Source organism: Coptis chinensis, chromosome 2 (genome assembly GCF_015680905.1).
Source record: "Coptis chinensis isolate HL-2020 chromosome 2, ASM1568090v1, whole genome shotgun sequence".
Lineage (NCBI taxonomy): Eukaryota > Viridiplantae > Streptophyta > Magnoliopsida > Ranunculales > Ranunculaceae > Coptis > Coptis chinensis.
Genome location: NC_141457.1, coordinates 67,272,875 through 67,292,850, shown reverse-complemented (window position 1 = coordinate 67,292,850; position 19,976 = coordinate 67,272,875). Strand labels below are relative to the sequence as shown.

General features: G+C 38.9%; 4 protein-coding genes and 1 long non-coding RNA gene across 6 annotated transcripts; 1 reads left to right on the top strand and 4 right to left on the bottom strand.

Moving 5' to 3' along the window:
• Window positions 1-40: 40 nt before the first annotated feature.
• On the top strand, window positions 41-420 carry LOC147517316 (putative histone H2B.3). Its single transcript, XM_086593560.1, has 2 exons — window positions 41-177; window positions 237-420. Exons 1-2 carry the CDS (start codon window positions 41-43, stop codon window positions 418-420), a joined length of 321 nt encoding a protein of 106 aa, XP_086449686.1.
• Window positions 421-5,461: 5,041 nt separating this feature from the next.
• LOC147517315 (uncharacterized) lies at window positions 5,462-7,010 on the bottom strand. Of its 2 annotated transcripts, XR_015213835.1 has the most exons (4): window positions 6,633-7,010; window positions 6,294-6,537; window positions 5,635-5,946; window positions 5,462-5,567 (listed from the first exon to the last, which is right to left on the bottom strand). It is a non-coding gene; the product is annotated as an uncharacterized LOC147517315 (long non-coding RNA). The 2 variants fall into 2 exon arrangements; XR_015213834.1 differs by having other exon boundaries at window positions 5,468-5,946.
• Window positions 7,011-7,696: 686 nt separating this feature from the next.
• Window positions 7,697-14,732, bottom strand: LOC147517314 (uncharacterized). The gene is made up of 2 exons (XM_086594670.1): window positions 14,659-14,732; window positions 7,697-8,330 (listed from the first exon to the last, which is right to left on the bottom strand). Exon 2 carries the CDS (start codon window positions 8,289-8,291, stop codon window positions 7,932-7,934), a length of 360 nt encoding a protein of 119 aa, XP_086450796.1. The 5' UTR covers window positions 8,292-8,330; window positions 14,659-14,732; the 3' UTR covers window positions 7,697-7,931.
• A 1,268-nt stretch (window positions 14,733-16,000) lies between these two features.
• On the bottom strand, window positions 16,001-17,384 carry LOC147517313 (uncharacterized). The gene is made up of 3 exons (XM_086594669.1): window positions 17,048-17,384; window positions 16,855-16,960; window positions 16,001-16,759 (listed from the first exon to the last, which is right to left on the bottom strand). The coding sequence occupies exons 1-3, from the start codon at window positions 17,335-17,337 to the stop codon at window positions 16,169-16,171; spliced, it is 987 nt and encodes a 328-aa protein (XP_086450795.1). The 5' UTR covers window positions 17,338-17,384; the 3' UTR covers window positions 16,001-16,168.
• Window positions 17,385-18,079: 695 nt separating this feature from the next.
• On the bottom strand, window positions 18,080-19,513 carry LOC147517312 (uncharacterized). Its single transcript, XM_086593559.1, has one exon. The coding sequence runs from the start codon at window positions 19,511-19,513 to the stop codon at window positions 18,080-18,082; it is 1,434 nt and encodes a 477-aa protein (XP_086449685.1).
• Between the last annotated feature and the right edge of the window lie 463 nt (window positions 19,514-19,976).

Below are 19,976 nucleotides of genomic sequence, written 5' to 3'. Positions count from 1 at the left end.
GTTGAATTATAGGTCCAGTTTAAAGTCAATGATTGATATTATGGATTTGATTAGAGCTGATATAACGGAAGTGCATAAGGAAAAAATGATGGATACACCGTTTGCAAATCTTTTTAGTGTCTTTATTGAAAATAGGGTGAATGTTAAGACCACAATAAAAGCAAATATTGATGTTTGGTCAGTTTTGAAGGCATACAAAATTCCTTATTAGTGCTATCAGTTTGATACCTCATCAGTTTCATTAATGATATATTTGAGAAACTAGCTCAGGAATCTTCAAGGCTTGCAAGGTACAACAAGAAGCCCACCATCACTTCTCGAGAGATTCAGACTACTGTTCGTCTTGTTCTTCTTATTGAATTGGCTAAGCATGCCGTTTCTGAAGGCACCAAGGCGGCTACCAAATTTACTAGTTCTTGAAGATGTTTGTTTAGGGTTTGTTTCAATGTTTCTGTCTTTAGTATTTAGTGTTAGAATGTTTCAATGTTAGTGGTGTCGATGTAATATATAGTTGATTTGGAACCTATAAATCAGAGTTAGATCTTTTGTGAATGAAATTAGGGTTTCTGGTGTTCTCTATTTTGGTTGATTTCTTCATTCGTTTTAGCTAGTTCAGATCTGAGATGGTTTGATTACAATGCCAATCTAGTGTTATTGGCATAAATTTCTGTAACCAGTTATAATTGATGATGGTTATGGATCTTGAATTGGAATGATGGGCAGTTAAGAAAATGTTAGCATAATTGTAAAGTTTGGTTACTTTTTTATGCCTAAATTGATTAAAGGTTGTGGTATTGAGGCTTCTGTTTCGTCATTTCTTGAGAATTTGGTACTTCATAAATCTCATTTTGTGCTTAGGTTCATTATTGTGAATTGTGATTGTTGTTATGAATAGTATCCTTGTCCATTGTAATGTTTTGTTGTGTTGGTGGGCATCATAGTGAATGTGTAGTAAAGTTCAGACCCTATATAGGATGACCTACAATCCCTGCAATTTGTATCAGTAGATGTTGAATGCCTCATCAGCCAGTTGCTTCCTAAATTCCAAGTGTCTAATAAATGGGGTTAGCTTTGTCTACATTATAAGTACATGATTCCAAAGACAAAAACACCAAGTTTAAAAGGAAGCATCAAACTATGTAGTTGCAATACATAGCATGGCACCTGTAAAATGGAGAAGTCTCCTTTAAAAGAGATGGGTTCAGTAAGTCGCATGCATTACGACTGCATGCAATATGAATGTTTCACTCTCAATTACAACTGCAACATGAATGTTGCACTCTCAATTACGACTACAACAGACTGCAACATGAATGTTGCACTCTCAATTACAACTGCAACATGAATGTTTCACTCTCAATTACGACTGCAACAGACTGCAACATGAATGGTGCACTATCAATTACAACTGCAACAAGAATGTTGCACTCTCAATTACGACTGCGACATGAATGTTGCACTATCAATTACAACTGCAACATGAATGTTGCACTCTCAATTACGACTGCAACATACTGCAACAGACTGCAACATGAATGTTGCACTATCAATTACACCTACAACATGAATAATTTTACAGACTATAAATTTCATTATAACAAATGAAAAATAAAACAAACCGACTAGCGAATAATCTCAAATGAGTATCAACATTCCATAAAGGTATACAATGAATATCAATTTCTCATTAATAAATGTCAAAAGACCAAACTTAAAAATCTCAATTAAGACAACTAAAAACATATGGTTTGCCGAGAACATCAAAACTGATCATAGACTAACGAATCACACCGGTGTTTTCAATTCTTTTCTTCTTGGGTCTACCAGGACCAATCTTCGGACTACACGGATAAACCGCAGGAGAATCAGGCATGCGTCTTGGCATAAAACCATTCGGAACTGGCTTGATAGAATGTGAGTAGCATTGCCTTAACACGATCACCGTATATCCTTCATCAATGTAGCCATAAAAGGAATCACCCTTACTACCAATACAGGCAATAACATGTATGCAAGGGAAATTCATCGAAATCTCATTTTGACATCGATAATTGAAGAAGACGGACCAATACGACTCGCGAGAGTCAAATTTTTGTAGGATATAACTCCAAGAACAGTAAAATCCATCCTACAACACAAAATTGAAATGAAACTAAAAAGTACAACAATTCCATTATCTCAAAAGAGTGCAAGTTATATTATTCAATGAAAACAATGATCAAATACAGAGATAACGATAAGTTAAATTATCAGTAGTCAATTTCCATCTTTTGCTTGCCCTAGATAACATAATAATAGAAGTGTAGGTGTAAATAAATGTACCTTAGTGGTGACAGTTCTAGAAAGTCCAGCGAAAGGAGAACAAAGAAGAAAAAAGAAAAGACGGTCTCAATTTCAGTCTAAAATCACGATATGAGAAATCACCATTGCCAATTGAGGAAGAAAGAAATTAAGTAACAACTTTCATATAAAAGGGTATGTAAGGTATTTTGAAAAAACAATAAAGGTGCGGTTGGTTTTTTCTCACAAACTCACCGAAAACGAAACCTTTATTTCGCACTTTTACAAACCGGGTGGGCTTTAGACATAATTCAAAAAGTCAACGGGTTTTAGGCTAATAAAGACCGGAATCAGGGTTTTGAACCTAGTTTTATGTAAAAAAAAAAAAGAGAGTTCATCAATTCACAAGTTCTCTGAAGGGCTACCCAAATTATTATGCATTTATGCTCAACTATTTCAGAATCACGTTAGAGGTTGTAACAATCAGAACGATCCCACTACATCAGGACCATTTCGACGTTGCGCAAAAGCCATTTCTATATGATATTTTCAAGAGAAAAAGACCAAAAAATACATCAAACTTTGCAGTTGGTTTCAAAACAGACAACATATATTTTTTTTAATTCAAATAAACATTGTACTTTCAAAACATTTCAATTTAGTCAAACCGTCAAATTAATTGGATGGCGTCACTACACCATATGGATTGATTTGTAACGGATATGCATCCGTCACTAAAAATATTAGTAATGGTTATCTTGCGTTGACACAAAAGCGTGACAATCGACAGTAACGGATATTAGTCACGTTTATTTTTCGTTACTAAAATTAGTCACGGATAATATACGTTACTAAAATTAATTTCAGTGACATAAAAACCGTTACAATTCATTTCCAACGTTTATTAATTTCGCCCAACATTTGTTTGCAACTGATAAAGTGTTGGTATTTTCCGTTTCTGACATTTATTAACCGTTACTAATTTTCCATTACTAACGGTTACTTATCCGTTACTTATTATTTACATTCCTAACGATTACCTATCCGTTACTAATTATTTGTCATTTTTTAAAAAAAATGGTTTTTCTGGCCCTTTTATATGTGGGGCCACCTGCACCCTTTTCAGTCTACAATGTATCAATTAAATTCTTCCATTCATCAATAACTTGATCTAACAATTAAATTCTTTCTATTCATCCACAACGAAAAGTAATGAAGAACAACATAAATGTTCTAAACACCCCGCCCCGCCAACCAAGTAAAATAGCAAAGTTTACACAGAAGGACATTTTGCGGCAAAGTTAGTTCCCTATTTGCTGATATTATCGCACCTGGATTTGAAAGTGGTGGCACACTTCAAAGGTATACTTCTCCATTACTATATCCAGCAACGACTTTACTTCCAAAGGGGCATGCCCAACATGAAGAAGTAACTTTCTTTGTTTCATTCGATTATGACAGCATGTTTCCACCCATAAGAAGAATTCCCTTACTTTCTTCAAGTCCCCATAATACAATAAGACCATCTCAGAAAATTATAAGTAACCTACATCGAAACAAGAGTCACAAAACAATATAGGAGATCATAGATTTAACCAAACTTTGGACGTTGACTACTAACTAACTAGTGCTTACGGGAGAAAACCTTATACATCTCAAATAAAGAAGTCTATCTTCTAACTGTTTATGTAAATCCCGAGATTACCTCTCGAATCTCAGCCATTGGTTGTGGCATTATGGACAAGATTGCATTGTCACCACTGACTTGATTGCATTGCATTCCTAGAGAAACACAAGAAATTTAATTTATTTGCACATAAGAAAGAAAACTCCTTAAGTTAAACTGAAATCAAGTGTCACACTAGATTCATAGATATTCGATGTAGCTCCAAATAATCTCCTCCTTTGTGTACACCTTCTGCTCCATTTTAAAATTGAGAACCCTGCAATTAAAAAACAATAATCACAAGAATTTACTTTGGGCAATGCCAATCGAGAACAATATCATGTGCTAGTAAACATCTCCATGCTTTGAGTAACACTATTTTCTGATTGGTATACGCTTTGGGTGGTAAATTATTTAATTCTAAAAGCATTTGAAGGTGCATTTTGTGTTCGTACTAAAGGATAAAAGATGAACAACAGAGCAGCAAACTCTGAGCACCATAAAAACATGAAAAGCATGCTCCTTAGACTTTAATAGTTATGAAAGACTGAAATAAATGGTACAACAAGCAAGATTTTTGATCCAGTTGAGATAAGTAAGCCAACATCACTAGAACATCGACAAGAAATTGATCCGGTTTGTGATGATGCTTGGCGATAGACGGTTTTAAAAAGAAATTGATGGCTCTAACTTACGGTGTCAATAAAGTTTGAACGACTATACCCTCCAATTACATAAATTGATTCACCGATCACAACCGCTGCTCCAAAGAGATACCCTTGGTTGATGCATCGAATCACCATCGTCCAAGAGCCAAAGCGAGGATCCAATACCTCGACCTTCACGAAACATTTCTAGTTCCGTCAAAACCCCAAAGGCATATCTGCGGTGCAAATTGTTCATCATATATCTTTGTCCGATTCGAGAATATATTATATGGTCCCTAGGCAAAGAAAGCCTATGAAAATATTGTAAATGTGTGCGTTTAAATACTTGTAAACATAACAAGCACACCTACCATAGCCATGTTCACTCGATATTTGGACTTTAATCAATACAATCTGCCCAAAGATACACTATCTTTGAATTACAATTGTCCGACAAATGAAATTACGCCATTGTGCAATAACCGCAAACCAAGGTCATAATATAACTATAACAAAGAGGACATGCAAACCAATACTTAACATATTTATCTAATTAAGGAACTTACATCTTTTCATTAAAAGCAGCCACGGAATGGCCTCCCCGCTTGTCTTCATACTAGGAACACTCTCCCAAGAAATTGTCCGGGGATCAAACCTTTCAAATAAACCGTGATGTGAGAAGGCAGAAAAATAAAGCGAAGAAGAAGATTAAAGCGAAGGCGAAGAATAAAGCGTATGTAAGAATAGAAGCGAAGCGAAGAATAAAAAGCGAAGGCGAAGAATAAAATGTCTCACCCGATTGATCTAGCTTGATTTCTTCGAAAACTCTCGATCCATTGGATTGGGTCCAACTGCAATGGCCCGAAGCGGGGTTGTAGAATTGGCATAATGTAGCACTCCTACGCCAATGATACTACTATTTGATTGTGTTGGATTTGCTACCATAAAGTAGTCCATAGTGTCGAGTTGATTGGCTGTGACAAGAACGGAATAAGATTGGCCAATATTGATATTGAACTGATGGTGAAAATTGTATCTGACCTTGTGTAACGTTAAACGACTCGTGCCGATCATTAAATTTGTCCAAGTCTTCAGCTCATTTTCCGTTCATAAGGAGCTGATTAGTGTAAGATCACTCAGTTTCAACCAACACCATATGATGGTCCTGAATTCTGAAATTGTAAGATCACTCAGTTTCACTCAGTAGGGTAGAGCTTATTAGTGTAGAGCTGATCAGTTTCACTCAGTAGGGTAGAGCTGATAAGGAGCTGATTAGTGTAAGATCACTCAGTTTCACTCAGTAGGGTAGAGCTCATCATAATCAGACTTGGCGGATAAACGTCCTCTCAAATCCTGGTAAAATAGTATAAACAAAAATTCGAGTTAAATTTTACCAAGTTCACATTAAAATCAAATTCATACGTGAAAGTGTACATTAACAATATTTTTTGCAGTAAAAATGAAATCACACTAATGAGGGAGTTTTGGGTAACCATTTTTCAGTAGAATTGCTCATGCCTTGGTTTAGTTGGGTGGGTGGGTCGTAACAATAAGGGCAGTAGGTTTTTCAGTAGAATTTTTCAGTAGAATTTCACTAATGAGGGCAGTAGGTCTTCATTGAACAGATGCATGCTTAACACTCTTAGAAGTTAGATAACAAGAAGATTAAAAGAAAAAAGAGTAAAAGTGTAAGAAATTACCTTGTAGTCATAGGAATACCAATCACCAATGAGAAGATCAAATTCAGCTTCTGGCTTGTTGAAGGGTACTAGGATGACGTTTCGGTTGTTGACCCTTAAAGGCCGAAAACCTCCAGCGGCCTTTTGGAAATTCAGTGTGGGAAAGTAGAAGAAGCTACCTATCTAGTCCTTGGTTTGGAACACATAGGTCCAGTTCTTACCGGGCTAGATACACATGATTCACCTTAGGCTTTCCGTCATACTCCTTCAATTATATATAAATAATCTTTTAAGTGGGATTTCATTCTGAAAACAAGTTATTAACAAGTAAACCAGATCAGAAAGTACAAAAAGGCAAACCTTGTCTGAAGATAAGCATTCCAACTCAAACCAACTAAGTCCTACCTCTATAGCTTGACTGCGAAGAATGACGGGCAAGCTAGATGTCTCGTAAGCACATACTAGAGTCTCGTCTAAGTCCAGAACGAGCTGCAGGGCAAGGAGCACTCATAAGTATCTATACACTTAAAAAATTGGGTAGCTGTGAAGAACAAGCGAAAGAGACATATATTCTCACAAAACACACAAAACACTAGCGAAAGAGGGAGAGAGAGTAGTTTCCTGAAAAATATATTCTCATTAATCATCGTTCGCAGTCATCACATCTCTCTAGATCGATCTAAAAAATGGCGTTGGCATTCGATGAGTACGGTCGTCCGTTTATTATAGTAAGAGATCAAGAACAGGAGACTAGATTACGAGGAATCGATGCTCAGAAATCACACATCTCTGCTAGTAAAGTTGTTGCTAGGATTCTTCGTACTTCTCTTGGTCCTAAAGGCATGGATAAAAAACGCTTCAAGAGAAGGAATGTCATGCAACTAAAAGTTTCATACTTTACGTCTAAAACTGTAAGTCTACAAGATAAACCTGTAAAAGTTTTATAGTGTCATGCAATTAAAATTGAAACAAATTAGAACTTCAGTTCAAAAAAAGAAAAAAAGAGAAGGAATGTCACCTGCTAGCATTGTACGCAGAGACAAGAATAACCAGCCACTACCCTTCAATGCCTACACTCAAGTTCATCAAATACATCTCAGATATAGTAATTAAAAGCCGATATGCTGAATAAAAACCAATAAAATCAGACAAGGCATGTTTACCTTTGCAAAGTGACCAACACTGAAAGCTTTCTTGAAATGGATCGCTAGCCCAACATATTGTATACACGTCTACCTTTGTACAAAAAGAGACTTCCAAGAGACCCCCTTCTTCCTCCTCCTCCTTTATTCGGTTGGAACCGCAATGCAAAGACTTTCACAAGTTTGCATTGGCGGAGTTAAAAAGGGGTTAGAATACTCACAAACCTGCAAAACAAACAAGCATATATATAATACATTCAACAATAGCAAAGCTTACACATATATATCCAAAATAGTTCAGCAAGTTACAACTATAACCTTTATACAATATGCCCAAAAAGATTACCAAATTACAAAAACATTAACCGTACTTAATGCTTCTGTGAGCACATATGTCCAAAAAGATTACAAAATTACAACTAAAACATTAACCATACTTACTGTTTCTTTCAGCCCATATGTCCAAAAAAAATTGCTAAACAATATGTCCACAAAGATTAGCACTAATCAACTATTCTTAATCATATTTCAACCGTCCATCAGCCCAAATCAACCACCCTCCAGCAACAAAACCATGAAGGGTTTTATTTCCATACTGGGGACCATCATAGACTAACGCATCACCCATAAGCACTTCATCAATATTAATCTTTTTCTCACCTCTAAGCACTTTTCTGCCATGACAAATATCTTTGTGAATAGGATCGGTCACCACAAACCCCTTGGCTACTTCATTACCTTCTCTGTCCAATAAGGTAACTCTAGGCTTGTCAGACAATCCTACATGAGCACTTGTTGCCTCAAACGGAGAAGCCAAGTTTTGATGAGAACTTGGAGATAGATGATGAGGTGAGTTTGAACCATTAGGTGCATTCATCGCAGACTGTGGGGGGACAATTCCCGGTGCAATGTGAGTCTGTGATAATAGAAAACACATGTATAAGGAAAAATACAAGTTATACGTATGCCTAATTATAGAAATTACAAACTCACCATCAACAAGTTAGTTAAATTGGATTGGAAACAAAGAGATAGTAGCATTAACAATGGGGAACATTGTATTGGAAAACGGATGCAATATAACCTAAACTAATTCATGATCCTGTATACCTCGTTTTTCCTAGAATAGGAAAAAAACCTCCCAGACTAGTTCCCTTATCCTGTTCTACAGAATTTTCTTTTCCACTTAAGGTAAAATCCTTCATTGATTACAGTGATAGTTCTTGAGTGGAAAAATCTTGAATGAAATATGAACTCCCTTGTTTTGAATAGCCAAAATTTCCCATCCCTTCAAACAGCAACCACAGATGCACAACCACAAAACCCCACGCAAGTGGTGGAAAGAAACAGCTATCAAGGAGCAAATGGAGATATCTCAAGAGGACAACCACGAAACTGGAATACTCTATTCCAGGGAGGACAAGGAGAATCTATTGAAACTGGGCTGAAACAGTTTAATCTGAACTTGGTTGAGGGTGTTGCACAAGTTCCTGAAGAATTACTTACAAAAGGTCGGTCTTTATGGAAAGATTATGTAGTGGGGTTTTTCTTAGAACAGAAACTACCATATCCGGTGGTCAGAGAACTACTAAGGAAAAAATGGAAAACTAAGGGGGACTATGAGATGGTTGCGGATGCAAATTTGTTTTATTTCAAATTTAACAATGAAGAAGACAAGAGAAAGGTGCTGGAAATGGCACAAATATACATGGCAGGGAAATGCTTCATTGTTACACAATGGAGTCAGGATATTGAAAGGAGAAAAAACACAGTTAAGGCTATCCCTATATGGGTAAATTTATATGATGTGCCAAAGGACTTGTGGAATGGGGAAGGCTTGGGATTTCTAGCAAGCAGAATAGGGGAACCCCAGAGGATGGATGAAGCCACTGCATCAAGGAAAAGGTTAACTTATGCTAGAGTCAGTGTTTCAGTAGAGATTAATGCTGAGTTGCCTGAAACCTTTGATATCGATATGGGTGGGAGAGACATTAGAACTATTTCGGTGGAATATGGCTGGATTCCCAAGATGTGTGAATGCTGCAGGAAGTTCGGTCATAAGACTGTAGGGTGTTTGAGGAAAGGTGACATAGGGGAGAAGGATCGACAAAAGGAGGTGATGGAAGACAATGTGGACACTATTCCTGAGAGTAGTGCGCTAAGGACTGAAACAGGGGTAGAGATCACAAGAGTTGCTGAAGATGCAACAAGGCAAAACCCAGATGCCCTATCGACAGAAAGAGTGGAGATGACAAATAGCAACGCCAATGTGGAAGGAGAAATAAGAAACCCAGATAGTGGAACTGAGACTGAACAAAGCGCAGTGATGCTGCCGGGGATAGTGGAGGTGGTGAGATCTGAGGTCAGTACAGAGAACAACAGAGGGTTCAGAACAGGGATTTTGATGAACACAGAGGCAGTTGAACATGGTGAAGCAGTAAGAGAGAATGAGCTGAGTGGGGGTTTGAATAGAGACAGCAGAGATGAGAATTGTGAGATAGATCAGGGAGTTCAGACAAGGACAGAATATGAAAATGAGCAAGCTACAGAGATACCAGTATTGGCAAGTGGTAGAGAAAATGAACAGGAGCAGGTTAGAGTGGAAACATATGACAATAGGGGGATTACTTCAGAGATGGAAGTGGGGGATTGTGACAATGCCTTAGTGCCGTATGAGGAGATCTCACAAGGTATTGAAATAGCTACAGGGTTTAACCCTTTGATGTGCTATGAGGAGGAGCAGGATGAATTCAATAAATTCAGTGAAAGCACAAGGCTAGGGGAGCTGTCTGACGTAGTAGTATCTGAAGAAGAGACGGAATACTTCAAAGATAGAAATCTGATTCCATTGGCTGCAGAACCTCAAACGCCTGCTCAAGGGGGAGTTGTGACTCGCAGCCAAGATAAACAATCACAAGCAGCCAGTGGAAAAAAACAGCAAGGAAGTAAAAAGAGGGGGCGACCCAAGGGAACAAAGAACAAAAAAAATCATCACTAATGATAGGTCCGATCTGTGTATGGAATGTGAGAGGAGCGAATGACCTTTTGAAAGCAAAGGAAATAAATAAGATGAGAGTTGAAAAGAAGTTATGTGTGTTTGGGCTTCTCGAAACAAAAGTGAAAAAGGAGAAGTACGATGGAATAAGAAGCATTTGCTGTCCTACATGGGAGCATGAAAATAATTATGAGAAAGCTGGGTCAGGCAGAATCTGGATATGCTGGGATCCTTTTGTGGTGAAGGTAAAGAAGATAGACATGTCAGAGCAATTCATTCATTGCAGGGTTGAATTCCTACCAAAGGCGGAAGAGTTTTTCTTACAAAGGTGGTGTATCACGAGCAATTCTTTTCGTGAGAGGTTAGATTTGTGGCAAGATGTGATTAGGCTACATAGCTCAATCACAAAACCTTGGTGTGTAGCGGGGATTTTAATAACATCAAAACAGCGAATGAAAGAACAGGGGTGAACCTATGCATCCTAAAGAAGCCGGTGGACTTTACTCTGTCTTCGAGAATGCCGGGTTAATCGATATCAATGCTAGTGGATTCTTCTACACTTGGTGGAATAAATCTGGGTCGCGCGCTAGCATTATGTCAAGAATAGATAGATGTCTAATAAATAGTTTGTGGATGCAAAATATCCTAATTCAGGGGCTGAATTCCTCCCTCGAGGGAGTTTCCGATCACTCCCTATCTTTGCTCACATGGAATGACTTCACCGGTCCCCGACTCCTTTTAGATTTTGTAACTTTTGGGTTTATCAACCGGAGTTTAAAGATATTCTAGAAGAAGTTTGGAATACACGTATATATGCTAATCCCATGTATGTTCTAATCCACAAACTCAAGATGCTAAAGGAGAAAATCAGACCTTGGGCGGGAGAAACTTCTCGAACTTACATGAGAGAGTTATAACCGCAAGGCGGCAGTTAAGTGATGCAATGATATACCTCTGAGAAATAATCCATCGGATGTGGGGCCGGGAAGGTGTGAAAAACAGGCAATGCAGAGATATATTGATCTTGCAAGAGCGGAAGCAATAGATTTGGACCAGAAGGATGCAGCTCAATGGATGACAGAAGGGGATAGATGTTCGAGTTTTTTCTTTAACTCATTGAAAGAAAAGGCAGCCAGGAAGGGTATATGGGTAATTGCGAATGATAAGGGAGAAACAGTGCATGGACAGGCAGAAATTACTCAGAGCATAGTGCAGTATTTCACGCAGCAGATGGGTATTGAAGCGCCACCGGTGAGTGAAAGCGAATTTTTCACTGAACTGAATGTCAGAGATATTGTTGACTCAGGTATGAGTACGATGTTGGAAGCTGAGGTGAGTGACACAGAGATCAGGGAAGCCTTGTTTGAGATGGACGACAATAAGGTGCCAGGTCCAGATGGGTATAACCCATTCTTCTTCAAATTTTGTTGGGATACCGGGGTGGATCTTTGTGAATGCCATCAAAAATGTCTTTAAAACAAACAAAATGCCTCGGGGAACAAATGCGACATTTCTATGTCCGATTCCAAAAGTGACTTCGCGCCTAAAGTGGAAGATTTTAGGCTGATTGCTGCGGTAACACGATTTACAAATGTGTTTCAAAAGTCATCACCAATAGATTGAAGATGGTGATACGAACTAGTGCACGACAATCGGTCATCCATCCTAGAGATCTATACAGGGATAACATCCCGTTATCCCATGAAGTTTTGAGAGGATATGATAGAAGACATGGAACTCCAAGATGCTCTATAAAACTGGACATAAGAAAGGCATACGATCACGGTGAGTTGGCAGCCATCTTGAACATGATGGATAGATTTCAGTTCCCGTCCAAGCTGAAAAAAGTGGATTCAGTTATGCATTAGCACACCTTCTTATTCTGTTCTCATAAATGGAGCGCCTGAAGGTTTTTTCCCTGGAGGTAGAGGGTTGAGGCAGGGAGATCCCCTATCTCCATATTTGTTTGTGCTAATAATGGAAGTTCTTGGCTGCCTAATCAGAGAGAGTGTGGAACATAAGCGGATCCAATTCCATTCTAAATGCAAAAGGAGTCAACTCACGCATCTGGCTTTTGCGGATGATGTACTTATCTTCTGTAAAGGGGAAGTGGATTCCATATATGCACTCGCACAATGTTTGGGGACTTTAGCATAGCTCTTGGGCTACGATAAATTCACGTAAGACCACTATCATGACCGGTGCTATGGGACAACAGGGATAGCTTGGCTTTGGCTCGGATTCTAGGTATTGAACTTGTCTCCCCTCCAGTGAGATACCTAGGACTTCCTCTCATATCAGCTAGACTTGGAATCAGAGAATGTCAACCACTAATAGATAAGGTCACAAGCAGAATCAAGGACTGGAAAGCAAAATTGCTATCTCATGCAGGTAGACTGCAACTCATACTATCAGTGCTTGGCTCACTACATGTTTATTGGGCCCGAACATTCATTCTGCCAAAAACAGTTCTTGAACAAGTTGAAAAAATTTGTGCGACCTTTCTGTGGAGTGGTACTGATACAAAAAGATGTGTGCACCAAGCGAGCCGAAGAACCACATATAAGACAAAGGACGAAGGGGGTCTGGGGATCATGAATATGGAAGTATGGAACAAAGGAGCATACTGTGGTTTGGTCTTCAAAGTAGCGGCGAAGGAAAATAGCATCTGGGTTGACTGGGTATGGAAGAACCTTTTGGCCCACAAATACTTGTGGATCGATGATCAGTACATAAGACTGCTCATGGTCATGGCGGAACATTTTACAAAGCAGAAAAGAAGCGAAAGAGCTCATTCAGTACTCGATCACCAATGGTAGAGATACATTAGTATGGCACGATCTATGGTGTCATAGTAGCCCTCTTTTGTTCAATCTTGTGAGCGGCTTCTTTGAAATACAGCTACCACTAAATGCCACAGTGGATCAACCGCTAATGTAAGGAGATTGGAACGGTGGTACATAAACATCCAGGTGTAATAGGCTACGAGAGGATATCCTAGGTACAATTAATCAACAAGCATCTAGTTCAAGATCGAAAGTGGTGTGGACACCGCGATCGAGTGGGAAATTCACGCCGAAAGTGCATATGAAGCCCGAGGGTAAAAGAAGTAAAAAGTCGATGGCGAGACTTGTGTGGGGCAGATGGGTTATCCCAAGACACTCCTTTACGACCTGGCAACTGTTCTCGAATAGCTTATCAACGCAAGATAGGCTGATGCAGAAAAAAATCCTTACTTCCTCCTGCTGCAGCTTGTGTAACCAAAGTCGAGAATATTCAAATCATCTCTTCTTTGAATGTGTGTATTCGCGAGAGATCTTTGATGGTATAAAAGTAGTCCTGGGCATTACAACGGATGGTAGAAGCTCAAATAGGGAGTGGTCATCGCTGCTGAGATTATGTAGAGGATCCAGCTTTGTGGCTGATACTTATAAGGTCTATATATGTGCGGCAGTTGATGGGATATGGAAAGAAAGGAACGGGAGAAGGTTCAAGAATAGGGAGAGGCCAGCGAAAATAGTCCTGAGGAAAATCAGCAGAGAAATAAAGAGATATGTGTAGATGCAAACAGCTGAGATTGAAGATACGCTGGAAGCAAGACAGCTTTGTCAGACATTAGGAATTCGAGCTAAGTTCAGAGAAAGGAAGAGGCGAGAGTGTAAGTGGCTTCCTCCTGAGGAAGGCAGAGTAAAACTAAACGCAGATGGTGCTTTGACGGCAGAGGGGTCCGGCCATAGAGATCTAATCAGGAACAGTCAAGGAGAGGTGGTTGCAGCTTATACGGGAAGCGGTGATGTACAAGCTGTTCTCTATCAGGAACTGAAAGCAATCGCGATTGGACTAGAGCTATGCACTGAATTAGGATATAAAAAGGTGGAAGTTGAAACCGACTCACTTACAGCAGTGAAGATCATCACAAAAATCGCAAAACCACCATGGACGTGTTCGAATTTGGAAGCCATGATATCAAAGCTACCTGCCACATTCAGCTATTGCTCTTTTGCACATGTCTTCAGGGAAGCTAACAAGCCGGCAGATTTGCTTGCAGGGCTTAAGATTTCTGATTGTAATGTCTTAGTAAAGTTTATACCTCCCCTAGATAGAGAATTGTATAGACTCATAGAGGAGGATGCTATAGGTACGATCTATGTAAGACTTGGTTGATTTATACAGGTGAGGGTCAGCCTAACCCTAGCTTAATTTTTTTTTTTTTTAAAAAGTTAGTTAAATTGGCTAGGGAAGCTTTAACCTCAGCCAACTCTTTCTCGACGCTGGGACTAGCACTAGCAGATGACGCCAATGCTTTGTCGAGTAAGTATTCACCAACCGCAAAGATGTTCAACTTGTTTCGTGAGATTTGAGAGCCAACAAAGACGAAAGTAGTCCCTTTATTGTCCTTCCCAAAGATTTCAACTAATACATCGCCTTCAAGGTCTATGATCTCATCAATATCATTCTCTCCCCCTACCGCTTGCTTCAAGTAGCTCTCCTTTCTTTAACAAAATTCACTTGTTCCCCTAAAACAACAAGCATAACCAAATAAAGACACTCATGTATATATACATTTTGGGAGTAAAGATTCACCAAGGGATACATGATTAAATCCAAGAATTTATACTATGGTCCTCAACACATTTAAATGTAACAAGTATAAATACTTACATATGCTACACGAGCACTCTCCAAAATAGATCCATCACGACGCTCGTGACCTGTTAGCCAATCGTCCTCTCTACGGACTTTGACATTAGGATTCTTTTGTTTCTACACAAAAGAATATCAAATGTTACTATAGACCACTTCCAATAATAAAGATATTGAGATAGGACGTTACCTTCTTGTAACGCATTTGGGCATATTTTTGTCGCCCAAGAGTATGACCAATGGTGTTCTTTTTCCTATTTGCTGCATTTATTGCATTCCTTCGTACGACTTCAGGTCTAAATTCACGGGTCACAAACTCGGCCCAAAATGTTGGATTCATACCATCAGGACATGCGGCAATAGCAGCTTCCTTGTTTAAGGCTTTCTTTATGATATGTTTTCGGTAGTTGCATTTTGCAGTCCTGATTTACAGAAAACTCCCCTCAAGATTTTTATAAGCCAAAGCCATGGGCACATCATATTCAAACTCACCCTATCAAGAATTATAAAGGTTAGAAATTCATTTTTGGTAAAGTTTAAATGATAACATTATCAACAAGAATAGAATGTTACCGCCAAAGCATCCCACACTGCATCCTTAAAGGTTTGTTTCACAAGCCTCCAATCCTTGTAATTCAAAGGGATGGTTACTTTCGAATAAAATGCCCCAAAGCTGGTTGCCCATTTCAGCCCCATAAGGACCAACAGCGGTGCCCTTACTAGACACCAAGACAAACATCTTAGCCTTAACTCGATGAAGGTCGCCCGGATGATTCGGATGTTACTAGGGGTGTTGCTTCACCAGATGGGGTGTTGCTTGACTGATGGGGGTGGCTGCAAGGCACTAGGGCCTGAAGATTGACCACTTGATGCCATTAAACTATCCTGCAAATAGTGACAACTGAATGCATATAGTAGGTATGCGCATATGTTAATCTTTAAGTGAAATGACTACACTTAAAAACGTAAAACAAATCGCATTCAACTTTGAGGCACAACCATCAAATTACAGCATACAATTATCAAACTTGCAGCACAAAATCATATAATTCACGCAATATAAAACTATACACAAATAGATGCATCCATAGCAAAAAGTTATATTAGACATTAAGTTAACATCGTCTTTCTAGCAAGGGTTTCAAATTGGGTTGGTCTTCAAGAGTAGATTGGAAGTCAGTTGGTACATCTAGCTCATCCACTCGACAAGTCAATTGCCTTGGAGAATGTATAACCACCGACCAATCAGGATGTTTCAAATCTTGTGAATAAAACACTTGATATGCCTCTCGAGCAAGAATAGCTGGCTCATCCAAAAAGTTACTTGAACTTTTCAGTTTGTTAAGGTTGACCATCACCAAGCCCGAGTCTGGACAAATTTTACAGCCATTAGTCTTGTCCTCCACCCTCACCCAATCGCAATAAAAGACCACCTCTTGAAAGTCGATATAGTCTACCTCAATTATCTGTTTAATGACCCCGTACCACATCGTTGTCGCATCAATAGGATTCTTATCTTTCCTACTTGCAGTAAAAGAAGTAATTGCCCTCATAAAAACACCACTGTCTTGGGTGGTAACAGTATCATCATGAGACTTGGGAGAGAAAACAAAGCCATTGACGTGGTACTTCTTGTATGTCTTAGCTTTAGTTGGCCCTTTGACTAAATGCCATAACATAGAATTCGTGGCATCGTCCTCCAACAACTATAACAGTACACAAGAAAACAATTTAAAAACATCACTAGTAAGTGAACTATCATAGTATTTCTAAATTATATTGCTTTTGTAAGAATTAATACCTTTTTATATAACCAATCAATGAAATTTGTTTGTATCTCTACTTCTGTTTTTGCAATCCCTTTTCCTTTAGCACGTGAACCAGATTGCAACGAGTCACAATACTCACTGCATTTTATTCATTCAAGCTTTAATATAAGTATATCTACATAATAACACAACATGTTCCATGCCTACATAGTCAAGAATTCAGACCTGTAAAATGTATTGCGTTCTTCGACTTCAAGTCGAAAAAGCACCCATCGACGTATCTGTACAAATTGATGAGGGGATAATGACACATCCTTACCATCTAGCATAGGCCCTTCATCACTATACTCGCCATTTTCATCTAAAAAGACTTCTTGACTGTATTTGTGATTACCGGCTCGTGGATTGGACATGTACTCCATGGCATACCTAACGGATTCAGCAACAAGATAGGATTCTGCAATAGAGCCTTTAACATATCGTTTGTTGCTAGGAATGTCTTTACACTCTTTCATCGACCTAATGGAATGAAATATTCCAAACTTGCATATGTAAATTTTAAGTTCAAATACACGTCAAATAAAGTCAAAGACAATTGAAATAAAAGTGATTTACCGTTCGAATGGATATATCCACCGATCTTGGGTAGGTCCACAAAACAACGCCTCATCTGCTAGATGCACCATAAGGTGGACGCTTATATCAAAAAAGGATGGCGGAAAGTGTTTCTCTAACACACATAATGCCTCGGCAACCATGTACTTAGCTTCTTGAATATCTTTTCTGATCAAGACCTTCGAACAGAGTAAATTAAAGAATAAGCTTATCTGGTATATAGCTTTCTTTAAATCGCGGTGTTTTGGGAAGGCATGTTGAAGCAATACAGGTAACAAGTACTCTATGATGACATGATAGTCATGTGACTTCATTGTTAGCAAACCAGGTGGACTGAGACTAACAATGTTGCTCAAGTTAGAAGAAAAACCCGAAGGGAGCTTTAAGTACTTCAAAGTTTTTAAGAAATTCATTTTCTCACTCTTATCCAAAACAAAAGAAGCATGTGGCTTAACTGTTCTCCCGGTGTTCAAATCAGTTTGCATCCACTGCCCACTGTGTATGCCAAGAAGCTTCATATCCTCCCGTGCATTTACAGTATCTTTTGTTTTACTCAAGCAAAAGATCGTGTTTAGTAAATGTTCAGCAACATTCTTCTCGGTATGCATCACATCAATAACATGGCGGACTTCGTGGTCTATCCTACCCCATACCAAAAAAGATAGACTTCTTATACCATGCCGCAGTAACTTCACAACCATCACCAGCATCATCGACATTCACATCAGCTCTTTTTCTCTTGCCATCACTGTCTTTCCAAGTTACAAAGTTGATACGATCTAAATGTTGTAGAAGTTTTTCCCCTTTTAGCGGTTCTGGAGGAAGATTATCTTCTACTGTCTTGAGCCCCAAGTACTTCCCATCTCTAAACGGGTGATCACTTCTAAGAAACTGCCGATAGTTAGTATAAACAATTTTCTTGCTGACAGGTAGATGAAGAGATGGAGTGTTGTCACCACATCGTGGACAAGCTTTGTATCCATGGGTTACACAACCGGATAAGTTCCCAAAAGCAGGGAAGTCGTGAATCCCCCACATCAACATAGCTCTCAGTGTGAAATGTTCCTTTTTATACATGTCATAAGCGGGCACTCCATGATCCCACAACTGCTTTAACTCATCATACAGTGGCTCGAGAAAAACATCAATGTCTTGACTTGGTGCCTTCGGCCCAGGAATTAACAGAGACAACATTTGGAATTCTGCTTTCATACATAATGATGGTGGGATATTATAAGGCACCGTGATAACAGGCCAACAACTATAACCGGTAGATTGAACTCCACGTGGATTAAATCCATCCGTTGCAATAGCAAGCCAAACATTGCGCTCCTCATCTGCAAACTCTTTATAATTCTCTTTACATACTTTCCATTGCCTAGAATCAGCTGGATGCCTCATATAATCCCACGAAGATTCTGATCTAGCATGCCAAGTCATGTCACGTGCTATCCATGGTATTGTATACAACCTCTGGAGTCTCGGAATGAGAGGAAAGTGTCTCAACACTTTGTTAGGCTCTTTTGAAACCTTCCCTCCTTTGCCCGCTAGGACTTTATATCTAGGTTTTTTACAATGACGACACTGCTCCAATTCTTCATCAAGTTTCCAGTATAACATACAATTATTTTCGCACATATGAATGCACTTGGCTTTCATCCCTAAGTCTTTCAACATTTGCTTCATTACAGGATACTTCACTGGCAATGTGTTTTCTTTGGGTAACCATCTCCTCAACACGGACAACAATGCTGTCACACTATTTCCGCACCACCCAAACTGTTTTTTCAAATTATGAAGTTCAACAACTGGCGAAAGTGTCGCCTCGGGTCCCTCACAAGAAGGGTACAATTTTTCTATCGCTTTTCTTTTTGTAGTCAAGATACCTTTTACCCAAGTCCGGTTCAGGAACAAATGGTGGTTCAATATCTCTGTTTCAATACCATGGCCCATATAAGCATCAACAAAGTTCTCTATTCCAAGCCCATCTTCCTCGATGTTTTTTCTTCCATGTTTCCCACCACCGGTTGCTCCATCGGAAGTCGTGGCGTCTTTCACCATGTAAAACCCATACATGGTATGAGAGATCTATACCGTTTAGGTTCAAATGATCTTCGACCACATCATATTCTAGTCGGAACCTATTCCTACAGTTTTTACATGGGCAAGGACAAGCGCACCTACCCCAACTTTGTTTTGGCAAATGAAACAAAATCCCTAGCCCCATCTTCATAAAGTGTGGACCTCCTGTCTTTTTCCTCCATCCAAGCTTTCTGAATTTGCTCACTCATTCTACAATAAAACAAAACACTTTCTAACATGTTTATAGTTAAGAAATTTAAGACAAAATAAGCAAATAAGTTCCAATCATCCGACTATCAAACAGACACAAGTGTTTTCATATGAAGAACACTCCTAAGATAACCTTGATGTTCTCAAACAATCCCGAACTCAACAACTCAAGTTCCAATTATCTAGATTAGTCCACGAAATGGCACATTTAGTCATACTAGTCAATGACCTGATTATACAATACCTA